The 21,637-nt window shown below is 36.1% G+C and overlaps 1 protein-coding gene across 5 annotated transcripts in view; it reads left to right on the top strand.

The window, feature by feature from the left end:
• Positions 1–19,402, top strand: part of FSD1L (fibronectin type III and SPRY domain containing 1 like) — a 76,545-nt gene extending 57,143 nt beyond the window's left edge. For 3 of the 5 annotated variants that reach the window (XM_075210421.1, XM_075210402.1, XM_075210411.1), the window contains 8 exons: positions 1,016–1,225; positions 3,126–3,224; positions 8,494–8,623; positions 10,629–10,658; positions 14,327–14,427; positions 15,004–15,255; positions 17,746–17,834; positions 18,927–19,402. In XM_075210421.1, the coding sequence (XP_075066522.1) occupies positions 1,016–1,225; positions 3,126–3,224; positions 8,494–8,623; positions 10,629–10,658; positions 14,327–14,427; positions 15,004–15,255; positions 17,746–17,834; positions 18,927–19,049 (1,034 nt within the window). In that variant the 3' untranslated portion in view covers positions 19,050–19,402. The remainder of the gene's footprint in view (positions 1–1,015; positions 1,226–3,125; positions 3,225–8,493; positions 8,624–10,628; positions 10,659–14,326; positions 14,428–15,003; positions 15,256–17,745; positions 17,835–18,926) is intronic. The other 2 variants (XM_075210438.1, XM_075210429.1) reach the window with 2 other exon arrangements.
• The last annotated feature ends 2,235 nt before the right edge of the window (positions 19,403–21,637 follow it).

The raw sequence follows: 21,637 nt of genomic DNA, 5'->3' as shown, positions 1-21,637 counted from the left end.
TATCTGTGAAAAGATAACTGTGCACTGCCTTGGATACATATTGCTAAGGTGTGTCATCGGCTAGTTGGTTATCCTATAGATCTATAACAAAGTAACCCAGTGAGTTTGAAGCCTTTATATTTTGAATTTTGTGAAGTTGATTGTGCTGACATTTGCCGGCATAGATATTTTCCAAACATTGATTAAAGCACACTTGACTACCAGCAACCTAAATAATTGATTATGTTGTTGTTTTGATGATCTCACAGTTCATGTTCTGCAGGATTGTCTATGATAGTGCTGCAACATTATATTGGCTATGTCTCTTTGTCCTTCTCTGTTCTTGATGAAAGTTGGAAGGCACTAGACTTACCATCACAGCTCAGCATATTCCTTAAAGAAGAACTCCATTCGAAATTAATGACCTATTATTATTACTACCGGTATCTTAATATTAAATCTGGTATCTAATTATTAGTGCATCATTTACCAGCTCCACCAAGTCGTTGGAGCCTCCAAAGGTCCCCACTCTACTTTCATTTGCTCTACTACTACTCTCCAGATTAATTTACACAGAGCTGTAGTCAATAAACTTCCCCTGTGTACTTCCGAGTGATGCTTTCTCCAGGTACCGGGAACAGCTTCTGCTTTGCCTATTTGAAACATGAGTGCAATAATAGTATATAGGAGAGCAGTTTGGAGAACATTGTGGGCTTTAGTAAAATAGGGAATTGTGTGAACACCACGTAACTGGAGAGTAAAACACCAGATTTAATCTTAATTTAGTAAACTTCACCTAATACCATATTTTAAATTTTGGATGTAATTCATTAACAGAGAGGAACCTTTTAGTTTAAAACAGTTTGGCTATGATTGGCTACAAAGAAATGTAATGCACTGATTTATGATGAAGTATAAGAAGGCATGGTCTTTAGGTAAAAATGATTTACATTCTAATATACTAAGGAAATACAATAGAATAGAACATTTTGCATAGTGGGATCTTTATATCTATTTTATTTGTTTATTCCTTCAGTGCCCAAAGCACCAGAGATTGACCCAGCAGACTGTATAGTGGCTGATAATTGTGTGACAGTGGCTTGGCGAATGCCTGAAGATGATAACAAAATCGACCATTATGTTCTGGAGCATAGGAAAACAAATTACGACGGACTTCCAAGACTTAAGGATGAGAGGTGCTGGGAAGTGGTTGATCAAATAAAAGGAACAGAATACACACTCACTGGTAAGTGTAACATATTTAGTCTTTGGGGTCAACATTGTAACGTAATTATTCTTTGAGGTCAACAGCTACGTACTGAATATAAGTCACGTTGGACAGAGGGCAATTTATCCAAAGGTACAAAGGTTACTAATATGCAATAATAGCTTTTGGTTGGTCCAGAGAAACCCTATACAGTGACTATGTTCTGTGGAATGTGCAGTAACAATAGCACTTGAATATGACCCTGCCTTCTCCAAGTTATAGACCTTCTCTGTAGCTACAAAATTGATCCATTGCCCTCTGTCCTACCTCAGTAACATTGCATGGCAGACTTTTACAAAACAAACAGGGTTTATTTAATAAATGAGGCAGTGTTACTACATGTTCTATAACCCAGATCAACCCATCAGACTCTGTCATTGCTAGTACAGTTTAGAAAATGAAAGAAAAATGTCTATCTGGTCGCTATTGATAACAGAAAGTTTTTGCACATTGCGCTAGCAAATAAGTAATCAAAAGATGCAACTTAAAATAGAAATATCATATTCCAAGAGAAATAATATGTTTTACTGATGGCTTGGAACAGGAGTGAGCTGATTTCCCAGTTCTATACAATAGAACAACAAACACTTCTGGCACATGTAAAGTACATAATACACTAGAAACAGATATTTTAGACGGAGACCTTTCTCAACAAAGTGTATACTGAGAAACATAATTATACAAGAATCTTCTTGTCCGAATGTAATTTGATCATATGATCTGACACAGGGAATGTCGGCAACTGAAGACTACAGTATCATGCTTCTGCCAAGATAATAGAAAAAGCAAAGTTATATAGACCTGAAAATAAATAACAAAAGAAATTAAATAATAACAGTATACATAACAGCAAAAAAGCATACATATTTCAAAGAGAGGAAATGTAGAGTCATCTATCTGTAAGAAGCAACTCAGAATAAGGTGATTGTTAAATCCAAAAGGAGTGACAATAGTCAACGTGTGTGTGTGTGTGTGTGTGTGTGTGTATATATATCTATAATATAAATGGCTAGTGGCGTGTGTTAGTCTGTCTGTGTGTGTGTGTGGAAAAAATAAAACCAAGCTGCAGCGCCACCTGCTGGGCGGAGTTATACACTGACCTACTAAATTCTTAGTGTGTGTGGGGGAAAAAATTCAGAAAGGGCTGAAATTTGGTATACTAAGATGTTTTTAATTTGTTAATTTAATTTGTTAATTGTTAAAAGATTTTAAAAAAATATATATATTTCTTGAAGGAGAAGTGACAGTTGGGAGTGGTTGGTGGTTGCCGGGGGTGACAGTGGGGAGTGGTTGGTGGTTGAGGCCTGGGCTATGGCCCAAATGCAAACCTTTTTAATACCTTAAGTAGCTTGATTTGACTAGAATGCATGAGTATCATGCACGGGTTAACGTGTGTGTGTGTGTGTGTGTGTGTGTGTGTGTGTATATGTATGTATATATATATATATATATATATACACACACGCACACACAACTATTAGGTGTTGTTTGACACAACACACATATATATATATGTACATGGCATCCTTGAACAATAATAGGCAAGATAATTAATCTTGTGATACTGAATTTATTCTTATAATGTCACAGTGTGCAGTTATGTATGTGGTGACTCTCAGGGCTAGATTTACTAAACTGTGGGTTTGAAAAAGTGGAGATGTTGCCTATAGCAACCAATCATATTCTAGCTTTCATTTATTTAGTGCATTCTACAAATGACAGCTATAATCTGATTGGTTGCTATAGGCAACATCTCTACTTTATCAAACCCACAGTTTAGTAAATATACCCCCCAGTGTTTGAGAACTACAAGACCGAGAGAGTGCTTCTGTCAAATCCCAGAACATTATTCACTTAGTACTGTTATATTTTCTTGCAGGTTTGAAGTTCGACTCCAAGTATATGAACTTTAGAGTACGAGCATGCAACAAAGCTGTGGCAGGGGAATACTCAGATCCAGTCACATTGGAAACCAAAGGTAATATATTGTACAATCTTAACTTAGCAAATGTAATACAACATCATACTAAAACTACTCATTAATTGGGGCTCTCTGTTTCATAGAACTAACTTACATTATCCTATTTACTCATTCAAGCAATTCGTTTTTTTTCATGGCTATAACTTAAACCTTTTAAAGCAGAACCAAATTATAATGAAACAAACAAATTCAAACACTACAGTGACATTGCTATGTCTTTCACATTGGCAAATTAGTACGCTTTTATCTTTTTACAATATCAGACTTTTTTGTAATTATTATAATTATTTGTAACTTTTTGTTTTGATCTGACCTATTCAGTTGTCACGCATGCTAAGAAATACAAATATGCTTATAAATATATATTCCTGTGCAGAAAAAGTACTATACATGTATTTTACTGAACAATAATAGAAAAATAAAGTGTTAGACCCTTATAAACATTACCTAAGCAACATACATCTATTTGCAGGTTTCACAACACATTAACCTCATTCCTTGTGATCGTGTTGCTCATTCCATTCTTCTCCAGTCTGTGCAAGCCATTTACAGCTTCATCGCCCGGTAGTGTTAATAGATGTAGACGTGCTAATCATTTAAAATATACAATTGTGAAACAACTTTTTTCACATGATGTTGTCAGTGACCTGAAATGACATATAGTGGTATTAAGATAACGTATTAACATTCAAATTGAAATCTGTATTGGGCAGTATAAAAAAACATTACTATTAAGCATTACTCTTACAACATTGGTTGCGTTATATTATTCCAGCCATGTACATGTTGCTATGACAATTACATTCCTATTACAGTTCAGATAAGCAGTAGCTCTAAATGAATACAACATACAGGTATTAGTGTAGATTTATTTAGATATTACTAACATTTTAATATAGGCCACTGATAAAACCATTAAAATGCAGGCTGCTTGGTGGTAATGGGTAGTCCCAGGTTTTTGAAAGTTTTCTATTTGCTACACACATTATGAGGCTATTACCATTATCACAGATGTACATTAGCTATTCAAAAAGGTGTGAGATCATGTAATGTCATGAATCAGAAATTGCGGGCATTATGTCTGTTTGTACAAGGATGCGCATCATGATGACACGATTTACTGAATGAGCATACATGTATTTATGAAGTGTGCAGACCTGCCTTGATCTGGGAGGAGTAGAGCATTTCTCATGGAATGTGAGATTTTGTTTTAAGCCTGGGATATTAGCATGGGCTGTGGTAATGATTGTAACGACCACTTGCTTTTTTGGAACAATTTAATGCCAAGAACAAGGTCATATGAGAGTACTTTAAATGAATTAGGCTGAGGTCCAAAACTGATATTAGTCAGGTGATCATTTTATTTTTTTTACGTTTGTATTTGAATCATAGCATCAAATCTGCAAATATTGAACAAATAACCTTTGTAGAGTGAACATGAATTTCTTAATATGAGCGGGTACCCATTCATGCACAATACGGTAAACCATGTATCCATGTATAGATCCTATTTTTTTATTTTTTAAATAGTATTTGTCAATTATATTAACTCTAATTTATTTTCAAAATGAAGGATATTTCATGAATAGAATGAAAAAATAAATGATTATAATAAATTATTGGCAATTGGGGGTTGCTTAGTACATAAGAATCCTCACTATAGCGGTGGGTGGCTAATTATTCATATAATCTGCATATACATTTCAGCAACATTTACATCATGTATTGGCAAAATAATGGATTACTACTTACATATTTTAACTCCTAATTATTATATTGATTTGATATATTTTTTGTATGATGTGTGAAACTACATTGATCTAAATATCTATTAATCTAACAAACGCCAATGAAATCCTTTTTTAATATATGAGATAATGCAGAGTTCTATTGACAGTAATTCGTGGTTCACTAGGATAACTTGTGTAATGTAAGGAATACTGTTAATTATATGGATTTTAAGTCACCAGGAAGTTCAGTTAACATACAAATGCACAAGGCTTTTTTTTTTTTACAGATCATATAAATCCTTCGTGATTTCTAATCTCTGAAATTATTTATGGTAGGGGGCAATAATCATTGTATTACACAAGTTATCCTAGAAAACAATGACAAGATGACATCAGAACTTGAACTTTCTATACAGATAGTATTTACAGTATATATAATATATATATAGTACACACACATATATATCTTTGATTATCTTGTTACAGCACCTGTCAAGGTGGGGGGTGGATATATTAATCAGCAAGTATACAGTCAGTCCTTGAAGTTGATGTGTTGGAAGCAAGATAAATGTGTAAGCGGATGTATATGGTCGACTTTGCCAAGGGCCAAATTGTTATGTCTTGAGGGGGTGGTCTCAGTATGCGGTGGTACATATACATACACGTGTGTGTGTGTGTGTGTGTGTGTGTGTGTACATGTATATATGTGTATGTGTATATGTGTGTATGTATATGTGTATATATATATATATATATATATATAACATTGGCCGTGTATTATAAACCTATTGTTATAGATTCATACTGTACATAGAAGGAATGTGTTGTCTTTTTCAATCTTGAGGTACATTAATACTCTTTCCAGTCCATTTGATTGGCACCTATATAACTTAATAATAAGAAGAATATGATAAGTTTTACAGTATATTCATAGCAGAAGATGTATATTTTGGCCATTTGTGTTTATTTGGCTGTGTTTGTAGTCTCAATTCTATTAACATTAGTAGAAAGCAGTGCACAAGCCCTTTGGTGACCTGGTGAATTTATAGAGCTTTTCCAGTAGAAACTGATTTACCCTGAGGAATTATTTCTAAAGTTCTGTAATGATGCTGTAATACTGAGGGAATTGTAATGTGTAAAAACACGTTAACTTGTTCTCAAGCATTCACGCCACATAGTCGCATCACATTAGTACCAGGGAACTGCGTGAGCCCTGAGAGAAGAGACCTTTTATTTCTCCTCTCTCTATTTTTGCCATTAAATCACAAAACCTGAAACGCAAATAGTTAACCAAAACTGAAGATAGGTGAAATAAAGTTGTGATCAGCTGCTTCAGGTAGTCCCTTTGTGAGGTTTAGTGGTCCTTTACTTTTTACAGTTTTTTACAGCATGTAAAATGTACAATACATTTAAACATGTTACTTTGAGATGTGGCTGACTAGGTTCAGACCACCTTTTTCTTCTAGTTCTTCTAGTACTGGTTTTAGACAAAAGGGGGCCAGGGTACAACTCATAGTTGGGCAGCACAGAGGCAGTGGTTAGCATTGCTGGGGTCGTGAGTTTGATTCCCATCAGGGCAATGTCTGTGAGGAGTTTGTATATTCTCCCTGTGTGTGCGCGTGGGTTCCTTCAGTTTACCCCCACAGTCCAAAAACATACTGGTAGGTTAATTGGCTTCTGACGCAGACTCTAGTCTATGTGTGTGTGGTAGGGAATTTAGATTGTAAGCTACAATAAGGAATGGATTCTTGTGAATGGTTACATATTATCTGTATAGCCCTGCGTAATATGATTGGTGCTATATAAATAATAATACATGATAATAAATAGATGGACCTTGATAATGCATAATGCAACAAAAGAGAAGCACACTGATTAATTTACATTAATAAGATATGGAATAGGTTTATGATGGTTTTATTGCCCCCCAGTATAAAAAAGTATAGCATATATATACCAGCGTTCCTCCTTGACACCAGCAGTCATAGCTCCCATCATTCAGAATCCCAGGAAGCAGGATAAAATAAACCCCGCCCCTCCCAACTCTGCCCACATAGCCATAATGGTCAAAACCCACCCACTTTCCCATTAAGCCCCTCCCCCCTCACATTTTGTGGACGCAAGTCTGAAAGTCCCGCCAAAATAGGGATAGTTGGGAGGTTTGAGCTATGCCCACAATATATAACAAACAAAATATTGGGCCCAGGCCATAATGACAGTCCACCATATGCTCAGTACATACAGTAGCACTGTATCTAGCCAACAACACTAGATGAACAGCTCTGGATGAACATTGATTTCTGTAGTGTAGGACTAGTACTTAACAACTGGGATTAGGGAGTGGGGTTACATTTAGAATTAGAAAAAATTGTTTAAAGAATATGATTTTTTGTATTTATTTTTATTTACAGATTTCTGAATACTGGATACCAAATTACTGTGGACTCTGGATGCATGTTTTCACCACATGTTTTTACCCCGTTCACACTGCTTCAAAAACCTGGGTTATTGCTAGGGCAAGACCAGACGACCCGGGTCGAGGCTCAGTGTGAATGGGTCCAGTTTAACCCGTGAATTAGACCTGGGTCTTTTGGAGGGTTATTCCCGGGTCCGACCCGGGTAGCCTTCAGTGTGAATGGTGAGACCTGGGTCTCATTGACAGCAGTATGAAAGAGGTATCATTGTATATCCATTATACAGAAATCAGTACAAAAAATAAAATCTTGAAAAAATATTCCTGCCATGACAACCTTTGCCTCACACGTCCCGGCATACCATATACCCATTGAGATGGCATGCTGGGACGTGCAGTTCTACCGCAGCTGGTTTGTATACAGGGGTAGAACATGGCATCACCAAGCCCCATAGCAACCTTTAGAGGAGGGCCCAGTGATGCTACACCACCCTTCCTGGCCCCACACTCTGTAGGGCAGAACAGGGGCTTCTGAGCATGTGCAGATCCTGTGCATGTGCAATGAAGTCCCTATCAGGCCATCTTCAAACTCATTCAATCTGATTCACTTTCAGGCTGACCTCACTGACGAATGGCCGGGTCCCACAGCGACTGCGAGGATGGACCCCCACAGGGACAATGAGAACTGGTGCTATGCAGGACAGATAGAAGCGGATTTGGGATGCTGGGTCAGAAGAATAAAAATAGTATTTTTTTCAAGGTGTCCTCTCCATCTGTCCTGCTTCCCTGCCTTCAACAGTGTAGAGGGTGTGGGTCTGACAGGCAGTGAGGCTCACCAGCAATATTCCCTGTACCCAAGTGGCCCAGTCTGTGCCTGTGTTCATTGTTTAATTATGTAACTGAGAATGGCGTGTGTGTAAGGATATGAGGAGGTGAATAGAGGCATACAGGAAGACACACACTCTGAGATTTAGATAGTGGAAGGGACATGGCCCACCAACAGACCAGAGTAGTGATGCAAGACGCCTGTCAAACTGATGTAAATATAATATGGGGTCAGATGCACAAGTTTATGAGACAAAGTTCATACAAAACGTCCAACTTGTTCTTTGTTGTGCTGCAGGACTAAACTTTGGCCTTGACAACACATCTTCCCATCTTAACCTGAAAGTGGAAGACTCTTATGTAGAATGGGATCCAATGGCTGGTAAAAGTCAAGAAAGTAAGGTGAAAGGAAAAGAGAATAAAGGCAGGTAAGCGTGGATTTGTTAACATATTTGCTGTGTTTCACATTATTCTACTACTGTACATTCTGATTAATGGGAATATGTCAGTTTGTTTCTCAATGTCCATATACCACCATAATCAATGAGACCATTGATGGCAATATGTCACCAACAAGAATGAAATTTTAAGTATTCTGGTTCCTAAAAATGTTGTTTAAAAATGGCTTGTTATACTCGCACTTACTTACGCTAAAGCTTTCACATTACACATACAGGGTCTGATTTAGATTGGGAGGTAAGTCCTTTTTCACAGCAGAAAGTGTTTTGCTGCATTATACATGCACAATAATATATATTGAAAGTTACTCGGAGCCCCATGCCCCTAGAGAGGCAGATCAGGGATGGGCATAGTGCAGCGCGCCCTCTGTAGATACGTCCTACTTAGACTTGGACACGTCTGCAGATAAACCTCTTAGGATCGTTTGCCTGCCCTGAGGGTTGTTGTAAAGATACACACTGATGATTAAAGCATCAGCATATATCTTTACGGATTTTAAAATATTAAAGAAATACTTAAAAAAAAAAAAAAAAAAAAAATGCTGTCCATCCTGCTCCTCTAAAATGAATAACCAGCACCAGTACTAAAGCTTAGGCTAATAATTGATAAAGCAGGGGGGTCACAGGCATGGGGTCCTTCTGAAATATAGGCAACTAGCTCCAGAACACGCTGGACACATTGTAAAAGGGAGACCACCAGCGGTCACGTTATTTTTTACAGTAACTCTGCCAAGTGAATTCCCCCCATAAACCGAAAGTTTGCAGGCACATTTTCCCATCTATGTTCGAGAAGCTCTTTTACTTTTAACTCTAAATGAGGCCCACAATATTTGTTTACAATACATGCAAACATTTAAATGCAGATTGATCTATTCTTATTACTGGATTTATGATTTTAATTCACAAAGTTTATTTATTGTGAAGCATCAGGGGTGAAAATAATTTATGTGATCTTTGCACCAACCCGATTAATGCCTTGAGGATACAGCTTTTAGGGATGTCCAAGCCAATTAAAGTCTGGTAAATGAAGTGTGCAGTGCAGCAGACTAGCTACTGAATCAAACAACGACATAAAAAAAGCATATTTTATTTTGATCATGTCGGTAACTTGGGATGTGATGTGAAAGGTTTGAATTATTTTCTGATTAAAATTTCATTGAAGGAAAGGTGAAACAGTACATTTCACTCTACGCAACAATATTCCTGGTGAATTTATATTTGTACACTATGGACCTCATTTAGAGTCGGACGCAAAGTTCGTTTTAGAAGTGTAAGAGTGGGAGTGTGCCGCAGCTTGGTAGGGTAATACGAGTGGCAGGCAACCCCTGTCGCGTCCCACTCATAATACCCTATCGAGCTGCCAGCAGTCACTGCACCTAGCTAACGCTTGTGCCACCTAATTCCTGCCGCACAGCTTTAGCCCTGTTTTGACGTGTGTTGCGTCTGCGCCTCCCTGCGACTAGGATGTATTTACATGGTCACTCCTTCACAATTCCGCGTTCCTCCCGTTCTCTCGTAGTGAGTCGCAAGTGTTAATTGCGTCCAAGATGCAGGCGGATTTGGTGCTATCTGCACATGCGTGGTAGTGTTTTTTTGCTGGATGCGCCTAAAACGGACTTTGCTTCCGACTCTACATGAGGTCCTATATGTACAATAGTACCTGCAGTCAGTAGGCTGTTTTACTTGCTTGAGAAATATGTTGCTCCTGAAATTGTCAGTGCTTGCTAGTAGGTATCGGCCAACAGTTGATGACCCACCGAGGTAATGATTTACTATATACATACATAACATGTTAGGAAAAAAATTGGCAATTTTTATAAAACAGTCAGTAAAAACATTTACAGTGTTTGCAATCATAGCTCAACTTGCTTGGAGAACTGCGTTACAAACTGACATCCCCTAATATCATGAAATATGATCTTGTGTACTGCATTCCAAATAACTCACCGATTTGCTTATTTCTGTTGTCTGACAGTGGCCATGTTACATTGAAGAACAGTCCCAGGTGAAGATAATGTAGTTATGAGTAGCACTAGGACCTCTGACTTGCCTGGAATCTCTAGCATACAACTACTTCTAACACTAACTTCATGCAAACAATCTAGCCAGCCTTTCCTTAGATCACAGAAAGCATTCACCTGTATCTACCGTTAAAAGATAGTGATTGTGACTTCAGTAGAAGGACACTATAGTCTCAGAACAGCAATATCCGTGTCCTTTCTTTATGTTACATTAGCCTGCAAGAAAGTCTAACAGACTATTTAGACCACAGACCTGTTGCCTTATTGGTATTGTCATTGAGTATAAAGCACCAAGACATTTATAAAGACCTGGCTGAAAAATGATTCAAGAAGGTCTGAGATGAGCATATGTGCCTAAACCCTATCTGCATGTAATGTGTTAAAAAAAAAATACTTGTTATCTCAGAGTCATGCGACCAAACGAACAGTCTAAAATGATTTACTTTCATTAAAGCTAGTCATCAGGATAGCAATTTAAGCATGCATGGAGCTTACTTGTAGCTTTTATTTTATAAGTACATAAGCCTTGCAAATTCATGCTCCTTACTTTGCTAATTAAAAAAACAAGACACACAAATACGCTTTCTTTTATCACCGAGAGGCTGCTGGATATTGTTTGTTGGAAATATATTTATATTTATTTTTTTCTTTCTGTGTATGCATATGTCATTTATGGGCAAATATTGTAAGATTAAGGGGTTAAGCTTTATAATATAAAATGTAAAGTTATCCAATTTTGTTTTTTTTACAGTGGTAAACTGTAACTAAAATGATGGGAACATCTTGTCCATAAATGACAGTTTATCTGCATTAGGGAAGCCCCCAGAGATTTTGTCTTCATCTTCTTGTATAGGAAGGTGGAACTCCCCCGAAGAGGGCTCTCAGACTGTATTGAAAAAAAATTCAGATGAATTTCTTAAAAAAGTTTGTGTTCTTAGTTTGGCTTGTATTTTTATTTCTTTTTCATGCTTTCATATGCAACACTTTATTTTGGTAAGTAAATTCTGCCTAATCTTTATGTTCTAGTCTACCTTTGGAGTTTGAAAGCTGTTGCCTGAGTTTCTGCTGTTTGCTGAATGGCTTTCTTTGCAACTTGCCTGTTCTTGCTATTTGAATGCTCCTGATGTTTGCAGACGTGTCACGGAGTCTGGGCAGTAGCTGCAAAAGTATTTCACTACTACAGGATAAAGTAGTCATCTTCCTTTATAAAAAGATAATTACAGTGGCTGTAAAGAGTATTGACCCTTTTTTTTTTTTTTATTAATTTGACTGTACAACTACAACTAAAAGTACTATCTAAAATTAAATAAAATTGAAAAAAAAAAAACATTCAGTTTAGTAATGAGGTAAAGGTACTTAGACCAAGAGTGCTATAGTCTAATACCAGTATTTGTTTCTGGCTAGAATCATAGCTGTTTAAGTATACTCCAGAAAGGTACTAACTAACACTATTTAATCATGCAAAACTAACAGCAGTCAGTCTTTTTTATATTTTTATATTAACCAATGCAGATTTCTTAGACCCTTCGTGGCCCTGTACAATTCTTCCATGAAGGGCAACATTTGGGGCAGTATTTTTTTTTTTTTAACTGTTCCTATTGGAATCACAATGTGTATTGTGTGTTCATTTTTCACAAAACGTCCCTACGAAGTGATTGCATACATCATTGTGATCCAATGCTGATTAACTCTGACTGCCTTATATTATTAAGAAGGGTTTGTGTATGTATATGTCTCAGTATCAGTAAAATTGTGACACTTGAAATAAAGACAGCCCGATGTCCCCTTACTGCCATGGTGAGCTAAATAATACATAATTAATAATGAATAATCAGTATTTGACAGAAAAATAGGAAATGTTCATTTTAATTTAATTTATTTTGACATATGCATTTCACTTCTGCACCAAAAATCTTCACAATGTAGTGCAGAGTGTCAGGAACTATAACATTTATATAGAAGAGCAGCATTTTTACTTCAATATATTCAGATATGGTAGCTATTTTACCCACCCACAGTGAGGTGTTTTATGCTGTTTAGGCAATGGAAATGTGCCTTCATGTCCAGGTGACCTATTTCTGTCAATTGAAAGTGAGATGCTAGATTTCTCCTGCCTTTTTTTCTCAGAGCTCAGCTATTTCCCCCTATGCCCCTTCAGAAGTAACACATGTAGGCTTAATGTTAACATTAAGCCTACATATGTATTTATGTCTAACTTTAGTTTTGGGATTGATTGACACTTTATTGTGGGAACCATACTTGTATCATTCACAAAGAGCCCCAATTTTTGTGCCATTGTGTAACTGTGTGCATATTTTAGGCGTTCACTAATATACAGCTGAATTGCCATTTAGAGCTAACTACCATTTCGTCTGTACACTTAGGACCTCATTTAGAGTCGGACGCAAAGTCTGTTTTAGGCGCAAGTGTCCAAGATGAAGGCGGATTTGGTGCTTTCTGCACATGCATGATTTTTTTTTTGCGCCTAAAACGGACTTTGCGTCCGACTCTAAATGAGGTCCTTGATGTGCATTCATTGCTCTTTTCAAGCTGGAATTCAAAGACGCATGTCTTGCACAAATCATGATGCCCCCACAAATAAAGCCTGCTATCTTATTTGGCACACACTCCTCCCTTATTAAAATGTTTTCATTTCCCTCATAAGTAATAATAAAATACTAAAATGTATCCAGTTTGAATGCCCTGAATATGATTGTGATTATCTGAATATTATACAGTTGTCAATAGACCCTGATTCGAACCATGGGTTCGAAAATTTTAGCTTGTATTTGCGGTTTGTTGTACGCGTTCAAGCTTTGCTGTTTGCATTAAAAATGTTCTAAAACACTCTTTCAATAATATTTTGAATTAAAGTAATGAAAAGTATTTTCATTTTTTATTTAAATCATACTGTGTTCCAAGTTCATCATTCACGGTTCAACATTCACAATAAAAAACACCAAATTATTTAAACATGTAACTTGAGTGTGTTAGAGTTGGTTTGCACACGTCATCAGTTTCTAGTTTCTGACCGTTATTGAGCTCTCCTTGGTCCCTGTGTCACTGAATGACAGAATAAATAATCTGAATTTTATACTTCTCATTAAATCCTTTTCTCTTGTAGTACATTAGTTGAAACACATGTTCTTATCACTTTTGAGGAAACTTATTAATTAATTCTTATTGATTATGTTGTTGTTTTGTGACCACTTTGATCACTGCGTTTGGACAAACTGAGTTAATTGAGGAACAAAATATAGAAAAAGCTAGAAGAAGGGAGAATCTTGTCTTTATTACTCTTAAATGTTAATTTCCTAATATACAAGAATTATGTATGGTTCCTATATCATTACCAATGCACCAATTTAGCCAGTGGACAAGAGGAGAAAATAATTCTGAAGTAAGGACCGAATCCTAGTTTTGAGAATGCATGAGAAATACAAAGTCATGCATACAATATAAATGCGGATCCATGCATTTCAGTAGAGCTATTTAGTATTTTTATTGCATCCTGAACCACAGTTTAATAAGACTCAACCTTAGATTTTTCTTCTGTGGATGAGTAATTACCTTTAACATGATCACATGTTCATTGCAAATACTTCTATCTTTTACATAGTCACTATGCTAACATTTTGTATCCGTCTTATAGAAGTGCAACCCCATCGCCGAAAAGAACATCTGTCACTTCTAGGCCATCTATGGGGAGGGGCAGCAGAGACCGTTTCACAGGGGAATCTTATACAGTGTTGGGTAAGGCCTGTTGTTTATTTTTCACCTTCTGTAAAGTTAAATTTAGTTTTGATGTACAGCAAGCTATTCATTCCTCTATAACACTTTTTTTTATTATCCTGCTTGAGGTTCGTTTCAAAGTTGAGGAGTGTTGGGGGCCCCTGTATATCAGTTGGACGGGGACCTCCAACCTTTTTCTGATAATGTGTGTAATGAGTGTGGTATATGACTAAATGGTTGTGGCACGTAATCAGTCACAGTCACTGCACTCCTCCCTTACTAGGTTTGAATGTTTCACCACAGCTGGAGTCCTCGGGTGTTTTCAATTTGAGTCCTCCAGCACTGTCTCCTGGGTATAAAACAACAGGCACTGCTGGATATTGGCAGGACATGTTTGGCATAGCAGGGAAGGATCTCCCACTTAACTCTCATACAGGGAGGTGGGGGCTACCTAAAAACAGGGGTTGTTATATTATAGATATCATGCAGGACAGAGGTAGCTTAAATAATATATTTCTTTTGTACACTGTAGTATGAAAATAAGCACTGTAATTATAAAACTATCTGCTATTGTTTATGAAACTGTTATTCAAACAGGTGAGACAGCAATTGAAAGTGGACAGCATTACTGGGAGGTTAAAGCCCAGAAGGACTGCAAATCCTACAGCGTGGGCGTCTCATATAGAACAATTGGGAAGTTTGACCAACTAGGAAAGACAAACACAAGCTGGTGCTTACATGTGAACAACTGGCTACAGGCATCATTTGCTGCAAAGCATAACAACAAGGCCAAAGCCCTGGAAGTACCAGTACCATATAGAATAGGCATATACTGTGACTTCGATGGAGGTAAACGTTTATTTATTGGACTGTTTGTTAGAGCAGGCCTGAATCATGTACAATACGTACTTGGTATTGGTTGCTTATCGTATAGATGGAGCTTGTTTGGTATAGACAAGCTTTCATTTCTCTAAAGCAAACAAGCTCTATCTGTAACTGTTTTGTGCTATTATCAGTTTAATCATGTTTTGGCTATGTAACCAAAAAATTACCCCTGATCTGGCAACAATATAATAAATCAACCAGTATAATACTTATAATTGTGGATGCTAAATAGAAAAAAATATATCAAAATATAGGTAATATAGGACCAAAACAAGCTGCTGCAAAAACTGAGGTGGCTGCACCCACCAACAAACAACAATAAACCAGAGAGAACGTCTGCAGCGTTAGTGGCCTGTCTATCTAAATATATAACATTTTGAAATGAAATGGAATCACGAATTGTCACATATAAATAAAATTGAATGTTGTACAATCATAAACATATGTACAAATACCTACTAATGCTAACATATAACATGCTAAGGGGAAAGAAGATGAGCATAAACTACAGCACCGTGCACTGTGACATAGTAACAATATAATAAAACAAAAATATGTTAAAAGACGTGGCTCATGACTGCTAATAAAAAACCACAGCGCTACTAAATGAGATGATATGACAGCTGTCTTCCGTGTAGCCAATACTGTGGTCAAAGTATGGAATTGTAAAAAATAATCATTCAATGTCAATGTGTAGCTCTATAGTTGATATACCGCTTCAGCTAGAGCGGTATATCAACTTCAGCTACAGATAGTGAGTAATCAATATCTATTACTCATGTTTTTGGGCTTTTTCTTACACATTGGGATACAGAGTGGACTTTAAATCCATTTGGAACAGATATTAACCAGCAAGTTTGAGCACAATGCTCCTGATTATTTATGCCCTATATAGAGCTACACATTGACATTGAATGATTTTTATACATCGAGAAGTGATTCATTATCATTAGTGGATTGACGATTGTGGCAATTATCGGAATTATTTTTTGGGGGGAATCTGCTCATTAAGCTGTTTTTTTACAATTCCATACTTTGACCACAGTATTGGCTACACGGAAGACAGCTGTCATATCATCTCATTTAGTAGCGCTGTGGTTTTTTATTAGCAGTCATGAGCCACGTCTTTTAACATATTTTTGTTTTATTATATTTTTACTATGTCACAGTGCACAGTGATGTAGTTTATGCTTATTTTCTTTCACCTTAGCATGTTATATGTTAGCATTAGTAGGTATTTGTACATATGTTTATGATTGTACAACATTAAATTTTATTTATATGTGACAATTCGTGATTCCATTTCAAAAAAGCGAGTTTGTCTGTATCTCTTTCATCCTGGATAGATCCTGTTAGGTTCTAGCTCAATTCAGCTTTCAAGGTGATTTGTCAACATTGATTATTTTCCCTCCCAGGGCCAGATTTCTGAATACATTAAAGCTCTCTTAATGTGAGGTATCAAGGAAGCTGGCCTGGAAGAAAGCTTAGCACATTTAGAACGTGCTGTATAAAATGCTGTCTACCCAGCATACAGGGTTACATAGAAACTCATTTTATACTAAATACATAAAGCACTGTGCACTTAGTAGAAAGCAAATAAAAAGGTCATGAAGAAACTGCTGATTTTTTTTTGCCTTCATGTGTATTGCAGCTGTTTTACACTGTTTTACATAGTATAGACATACGTAAGGTTAGTAGCAGGCCGATAGCCTCTTTCGGCTCATAACAAACCAGCACTTTTAGTTGCTGACTTTTATGTTTAAGCTGTTTGCCTTATCGGGCTGCAAGGTAAACCCTGTTATTTAGTACTATGGTGTATTTATATACTACGCTTTCTTATTTGTTTAATGTGCATGTGACAATCATAAGTGGTTGTTTACATGATACGTGAGCCGAAAAGTACAGCATATACTCCATACTTCAGCCATAATTGTTACTTACGATATTATACATAGAACTCTTAATAGCAGAAACAGTTAGTTCTGGACTATTACTTTATTACTGAGCAATTTTATTTTATTCCTTTTTATATTGATCATTGCATAGTAAATGAGAATTTTCTGTAATGATTGTTTTGCTGGCTGATATGTAGAACATAGCATTTTACAAAACAAACTTATAATATAAATTATAATTTACTTATATTAATTATAAAGCTGATACAGTATAAATTATGTCGTTTCTAATTTTATTAGATAATATAGAGTGTGCCTTTATTGGAATTCTTTTCATATTATTTTACTGAATACTTTAGAGGCAGGACTAGTGTAAGGATACTATTATAAAATAAATACTACCATAAATCTAAACATAGGCAGTCTTTTTATATTGTCTATCATGTAATTCATAAAGCTGTATAGTTTTACCTCTGTTATCTTCATTAAATTAGATTTGTGTCCTTTAAAGTTTGTAGCAGTTATTCTGTTAAAATTATGCTTTGCTTTGTTTTTGCAGGTCAGCTTTCATTTTACAATGCGGACACAAAGCAGTTACTCTATAGCTTTAAAACAAAGTTTACACAGCCAGTAGTCCCTGGATTTATGGTTAGTAAAAAGACTGTCATTATTTTCACACCAAGCACCATGACACACTTTGTTTACGAGGGAAAATAATGCTAATGTTCTAACACCCTTGAAATACTTATATAAGCAATGATATTACTTATTTTTTCTGTTCTTGTTACTGCTTGTTGTGTTCCATTGAGGGATTTATTAAAGATTATTTAGGACTAACTAAATAATTTATTAATGCATGTAATTCTCTATAGTGAAAATGGCTAATCTATTCTACCTTTCTGTCTACCTAAATGAGTTTGGAATTTAGAAATACATATACAGGATCTGTTATCTGGAATAGTTGGGTTTACCGATACATCAAAATCTATTTTACCAGCGCTAGTGATTGGTTCACTTTATGAAGACAGATTATATTATGGTCTTGATGCAGTTCCATTAGGCATAGTGAAGATGATAAATCAGTACATCAGATTGTCAATGTGTTTGGATTCACATATTGGTACATTTGGCCCCTGCGTTCACAACATAGGCAAGAGGGTAGCGTTTACTAAATTAAATTCATTGTATTTCAGTGTCTTGGTCTCCATGTTGAGTTGTTATTGATTTGCATTTTGTCCCAGTAGTAATGAAAGCTATCACTTTAAGAGCATTGCATGTCAGCTAGGTCTCAATTGCATTTTATTTGTATTTTAAAAAAAAAAAAAAAAAAAAGCAAATGAAACAGCATATAAAACAACTTCCATTCAGGAGGTCATTGAGTGGAGTAAAAAAAGTTCTCTTAAAACTGCAATCAAAATACAACACACCAAAATCCGGTTTGGTGTGCTAACATTAGAAACAGTGGGTTTCAAATTAATTCACGTGTGTTGTACAACATTGAAGACACTATGAAATATATGTAATTAAATGCCTGTAGGTAGGAGTCAAATTCTGAATGCTTAGGATACAGATAACACAACAAATGGCTTTTCGTAGTACAGTTACCAATTGTTTTGTAGCACATTGAAAAGTAATATGCTACTATAACAGGCAGAAAAGCTACATAGAACTCAGGAACATTTATTGTAAAAATAAAACCATAAAAGTAAACTTTACTTGTATGTAACTTTTTGCTTACAGGTATGGTGTGGCGGGATCACGTTGCACACAGGATTACAGGTTCCAAGTGCCGTCAAAACACTTCAGAAGACTGAAAACGGGATGAGCGGTTCATCTAGCAGCTTAACCAGCGTTGCCCAATAATATGACACTTTGAAATGATAGGATGGAAAGTTTGCCCTGGTCTGAGAGGATTGCTAGTTATTTTTTATTTAGTAACATTACGGTGCTGTTCACCAAAAGTAGGAGCAAACTGATCATTTGGGTTTTTCGCCCCCTGCTGCTCTGAAGCTTGCAGTGTCCTTGGTGCCTGACCATGCTGCTCAGATTTGATGTTAAGTGTCTGTTGCAAGTGAGTTAACAAGAGACTGAGTAAATAGAGGCTAGGCAAGCAGAAAACGAACAATATGCCATACTTGTAGGTTGTTTTTGTAACCATGGATGCAACCCGTGCAACTTATCCTAGGTATATTAAATGACTTGATTTTTAAATTATACACACCACCACCTCTGTACTTATTGGGTGGGACATAGTGTTCTGTAGAGCAAATGTGGTTTTCAAAAGGACTGTGTCCCTTTTAATTTGTTGTAAATATGCTCAGACCACAGACTGATGCTTCTGCTATATATTGTTTGCAAGACCTCATGGTAATGACATCGGGTCAAGTCTTTAGCTCATCTCACCTGAAATATTGTACTTGCTGATAAAAAGAAGCAAATGTCTATAATTAACATAGACTAAGAGTGGTAAAGTACACGCTGAAATGGTTTGACAGGTTAATCCCTCAGAGGACCAATGTGTGCTGAAGTAAGTGTGAAATTTAACTATATTAGTGCAATTGTGTAATTAGGTCTAAAGTGCTTAAAAAAAACAAAAAATGTTTTAAAGATTTCAAAGGTTTGTCTTTAATACACACAAGACAGGTTAACCAAGCAGAAAAGCAAAACAAAGAAAACTAGCATCCAGCTGCCTTCACTCTGAGACATAGAGATATATGTGGTATCTATATGGTAATAAGCAAAGGGTACCATACATGTTAATTATAACTATTAACAGTATGTTGGCTATTTATGGCATACATTAGGTTCCCCTTTTTAACAGGGGTTTCCCACATTCTGAGAACACTCTCCCTAATAAGTCATGATTCCTATTATTCCTTGACTTGATAGCAGTCCAGTGTTGGCTGCAGATCGCCTGAATGAGCATTGATCCAGTCAGTAAGGAAGATCTCACAAGGTATTCCTTATAGGGGAGCAATGAAGTAAACTAATCCATAAGCTTATTTTAAAGAAAACATGGGCCATAAATATGTACATAATACATATTTTTTGTACTTATCCCTCCCTTTTCATCTCTTATTTCTTCTTTTTGATACTCTGCGTGTTAATTTAATGGAGATAGTACATGGACTCATTTTGATGTAAAATTAACTAAATCAATATTCAAATAAGTATTTTAGTCAATTATTTCAGTCATGGGTTCTCAGTATTTCCAACAGTTCTCAGACACACATCACTATGTACAGCCACGTCTTGCCAGATGATCTAAAAAATTGCTGAGAGGGCCATAAGTTATTAGTTTGTACAAACGCCACAGCTCTTAACAATGGCAGATACTCATGAGCTTAATGAATTGCACGCTGTTTACAAGGTAAAAATTTTCTATACATTTAGCCACAGCTAGTAAATATATTGATTGGCTTCCTCACTGTATATTTTTCCCAACAACATGTGTATCTCTGCCTTAGAGAGCAAATTTTAAGCTTTAAGCTATGGCAGACCTTACTAGTGAGACCCACATCATAGGTGTAAATAATTCTAAACCCAATATAAATAATTGCAATGCTCCTCATTGTTAGTGGCTTAAATAGAGGTATTAATGATTACTGTGACACATGTTGTTGTCATATAGTACCAAAATATTCATTACTTTGTTATATAAACCCCAATGTAGTAGTTCTAGTGATGATTTATTTTCCCTTTTATATTATGCACTGCATCAGCTAGACCTGGAGGAGGTAGCCTATTTATGTGTAGGTAATATATGAATGTCATTTGCAGACATGTGCAACACCTCTTTGTATTTTAGGGCTATTTAAGGATGTGTGGCACCTTGTGCATTTCCAGAAATATTGATGTGTCTTCCCTACTTACTTTTTTAGACCTAGTACTGAGCACATGTTTTTTTGTTTGTTTGTTTTTTATACAGCTACTCCAAGGTCCATACAATAATGTGCTTGTTGTTGACATCACATGATATTGCACAGATTTATGTAAAAATGATCTAGCATACTCTTAAGGTATGGTCTACAATTTATGTCAAAAGTGATAGCATGATTAGGCAAACGCCTACTTATGTGCATACAAATCTTGTGCAACTTTTCAATCTTCATTGCTAATTAAATATATATGATCTCTTTCTTAAAAGGCCATCAGTACTGTCAATACAATTTACACCAATGGATTAATAAAGTCTAACTATGTATGCAGTAAGTTAAATCTCACTATTTATCTCTGTGTAGTAAGTAACTTTATGACTTTGTGGCAGAGGTGAAATGGAACTAGAATTTTTCATAAAAAATAACCCATAAATTCAGACTTCCAATGGTCTTTTGACCATTTTTGCAAACTGATGGTGGGTTGCCAACCTTTCATTACTCTCCTGTATATATATTGTGGCAAAGTAAGTGACTTACCACATTTGTGTAGCAGAGTCTTTTCTTGCAGCTGCC

This window comes from Mixophyes fleayi, chromosome 1 (assembly GCF_038048845.1).
Source record: "Mixophyes fleayi isolate aMixFle1 chromosome 1, aMixFle1.hap1, whole genome shotgun sequence".
In the NCBI taxonomy this organism is placed as follows: Eukaryota; Metazoa; Chordata; class Amphibia; order Anura; family Limnodynastidae; genus Mixophyes; species Mixophyes fleayi.
This window is presented reverse-complemented; position numbering and strand designations above follow the sequence as displayed.